Source organism: Sinocyclocheilus rhinocerous, unplaced genomic scaffold (assembly GCF_001515625.1).
Source record: "Sinocyclocheilus rhinocerous isolate Xijiao unplaced genomic scaffold, SAMN03320098_v1.1 scaffold1045, whole genome shotgun sequence".
In the NCBI taxonomy this organism is placed as follows: domain Eukaryota; kingdom Metazoa; phylum Chordata; class Actinopteri; order Cypriniformes; family Cyprinidae; genus Sinocyclocheilus; species Sinocyclocheilus rhinocerous.
The window spans coordinates 499,016-501,906 of record NW_015645361.1 but is presented as its reverse complement, the minus strand read 5'-3'; the positions used below and the strand labels follow the sequence as shown (position 1 = coordinate 501,906).

At 40.8% G+C, this 2,891-nt stretch overlaps 1 protein-coding gene across 1 annotated transcript in view; it reads right to left on the bottom strand.

Moving 5' to 3' along the window:
- Window positions 1-2,891, bottom strand: part of LOC107705977 (myomegalin-like) — a 53,193-nt gene that overhangs the window by 30,886 nt on the left and 19,416 nt on the right. The window contains exons 19-25 of the mRNA XM_016509520.1: window positions 2,042-2,233; window positions 1,748-1,880; window positions 1,428-1,567; window positions 1,180-1,296; window positions 796-942; window positions 603-715; window positions 372-511 (exon numbers count right to left, since the gene is read on the bottom strand). Of these exons, the coding sequence (XP_016365006.1) occupies window positions 372-511; window positions 603-715; window positions 796-942; window positions 1,180-1,296; window positions 1,428-1,567; window positions 1,748-1,880; window positions 2,042-2,233 (982 nt within the window). The remainder of the gene's footprint in view (window positions 1-371; window positions 512-602; window positions 716-795; window positions 943-1,179; window positions 1,297-1,427; window positions 1,568-1,747; window positions 1,881-2,041; window positions 2,234-2,891) is intronic.

Genomic DNA, 2,891 nt, shown 5'->3' with positions numbered 1-2,891 from the left:
GACAAAAAATGGCCGGTTGCCGATCGCGTAAGTTCCAGGGGAAGCTCCTTAAGTTCGGCCGTCCTACACACACGTGACTGACCGCGCGCTCGCACCAACAGGAGGAGGAGGGTCATGACTCATGTTACTCTCTGCACTGCACTCAACCTGAGGGATTCCTACACTTTTAGTCTTTGAGGAGACATGAAAAACAGCGCATACCGCAGGAACGGTATAACGGAAAATATTAGCGGTTTTGAATCCGTGAGATTTTCAAATCGCGGTATACCTTGAAACTGGTAATCGGCCCATGCCTAGTTCTGACTGTGGTATTTTGGGAGATTAGAGCATGACATCTGATTGGTTTTCTGCACTCTCTGTCTGTACTGCACCTTCTCTCTGTTTGGCTCTCTGGATCTCTTTCTGTAGCTGATCTCTCAGCTCTGTGTTCATCTTGACTCCACTTTCCAGCTGCTGTCTGAGGAGTGACACCCCTGTGAGCTCCAGCTGCAGCGCCTGCAGCCTCTCAACACTGAAACAAAACATAAAACATAATTAAAATGCAGATTTTAAGTGTGTAGCATCACATTACAACAGTACAACCTTTTATGTTTCACACACACCCGTCACGCTCTTTGACAGCTCTGATGAGGTCAGAGTAGAGATGTTGCTCAGCTCTCAGAGCTCGGTTTAACTCCATCTGCTCAGTCAGCAGATCAGATAAAGATGCAACATCCTACAAAATGATAAGGAAATCAACATTAGAAATGCTAACGTGTATCATTTTAAGGAATGCATGCATGTGTTCACACGTACCTGTTGTTGGCGATCTCCTCCAATGATGGTTCTTTCTCTCTGAGGGAGAGAGGAGATGCTGCATTCACTCTCACGCAGTTGGGAAGCTTGATCCCGGGTCAGAGGAAGTCGACTGTCCCCTCTCTGAGACAAACGCTGGTGCAGCTCCTGCAAAGAACCAGAATCAGACCGAAGCATATACTGTAAACTAACCTCAGAGCTCATGCTAGGTGTCTTGAAAGTTTAATATTTTACAGTTTTACTGTTTAATGTTTCACTGTCACATTCGATCAATTGCATCCTTGCTGAATAAAAGCATTAATTACTTTCAAAAAATAATAATAAATTTTACTGACCTCAAAACTTTGAACGGTAGTATTATGTGTGCGTGTGATTTATACTCACAGTAATGATTTCTTCTTTAGTGTTGAGAGTTGACGTAAGGGACTCAATATTGGCTGTCTGTCCTTCTAATCGTGTCTCCAGTTCTGAGACCATGGACTGAAGCTCTGCTAGAGAAATCTAATCACAAACATACACATTTACTCTACAAGCTTTATTGCGTGATAAGTCGATATATTGATTATTGCGACAGGCCTACTTCACATGCAGAAACTCAAATCCATAAATTCTTAAGATCTTAAATCAAAGACCTTAAGCTGGTTCTCTCTCTTCAGAGCGGCGTTCAGCGCTTCTGTTTTCTGTGTGAGCTCTTTCTTCAAAACCACCACTGATTTCTTACTGATTGTAGTTATATCCAGAGTTTCCTCACTGTTTCGCCTGCTCAGCTCAACTACAAACACACACACACAAATTAACATTTTTCTAGATATAATTTAAGTTGAATTTAAGTGATGCATGGTACATATTACTGACAATACCTGTGTTTTCAAAAAAATATCTCAGTTATCTGCCCATATGTGCATCATTACTGTAAAACTGTTATATTCTTACAGGACAAACACACTCTCACCTTCTCTCTCCTCAAGTTTCTCTTGCAGCACCTCAATAGTCTGTCTGAGCTCCAGCACCTGAGGAGGAAGAGCTTCACTCGTCTTCATTTCCAACAGGATGCGATCTTTCTCTTGTCCACGGTCTAGCAGCTTCTATAAAACCAACAGAACAACATCACTTGACATTTCCTTACCACAACATGACTGTCTAATGAAGGTGTTCGCACACTAGAGCAATTCCAGTTCCGGACAGAGCAATCGATCCAAGTGTAAAAACAGCCTTGTGATCAAAAGATTACAGGTCAAAGTCTCACATTGATGAGGGCATCCTTCTCCGCCAACATTGCACGGAGTTCAGCAGTCTCTAGGTGACCATCCTGCGTGGCTGTGTCATTCAGTCTCTGTGCGTTTCTGAGCTGCAGCTGCGTGTCTGCCAACTGCTTACGAAGATCCTGCAATTCTGCTGCACGATCATTCAGAGCCTGTACGTGATGCTCCGCATTCTCCTACAAACACAAAAAAACAGACATTTTTGAGTGATAGGAAATTGAGCTTATAAGGACACAAATCAAGCATTAGTGTACAAGCGCATCAAAACCATTAAAAAAATTTTTTGTTTCATTACTTCAAATAAAATAAAATTGAACAATATATATATATATATATATATATAAATAAAATAAATATTTTTTTAAAATCTGAACTTGATTTACTAAAATAACTAAAACATTTATAAAAACAGACCTATTTAAAAAAAAATCATAATAATAAAATTGGCTAAATGGCTAAATTACTAAAACATTAAAATTAAAATGAAAAAAACAAAAAACGAATGAAATAAAATAAGCAATTAAAGGCACAATATGTAATTTTCGCCACTAGAGGGCACGTATTCAAAATAAACAAATAGACAAAGGCATAGTTTGATGACGCCGTGACTGGGTGTGGAATCATGGGAGTTGTCGTCTTCATCCCCACAGCCGACGGGACTCGGGCAGAAATCCTCATTAGCTCATTAAAAGAAACTCCAGGACCTGAAATGGGTGTCCTGATAAGGGAGACATACAAAATGTGCAGTGTTGGGGGGCGCTTAGGACCAGGGTTGAGAAACACTGACGTAGTAGAATGAAGCAGGGTGAGGCTGAAAGCCATCGAAGCGAAACG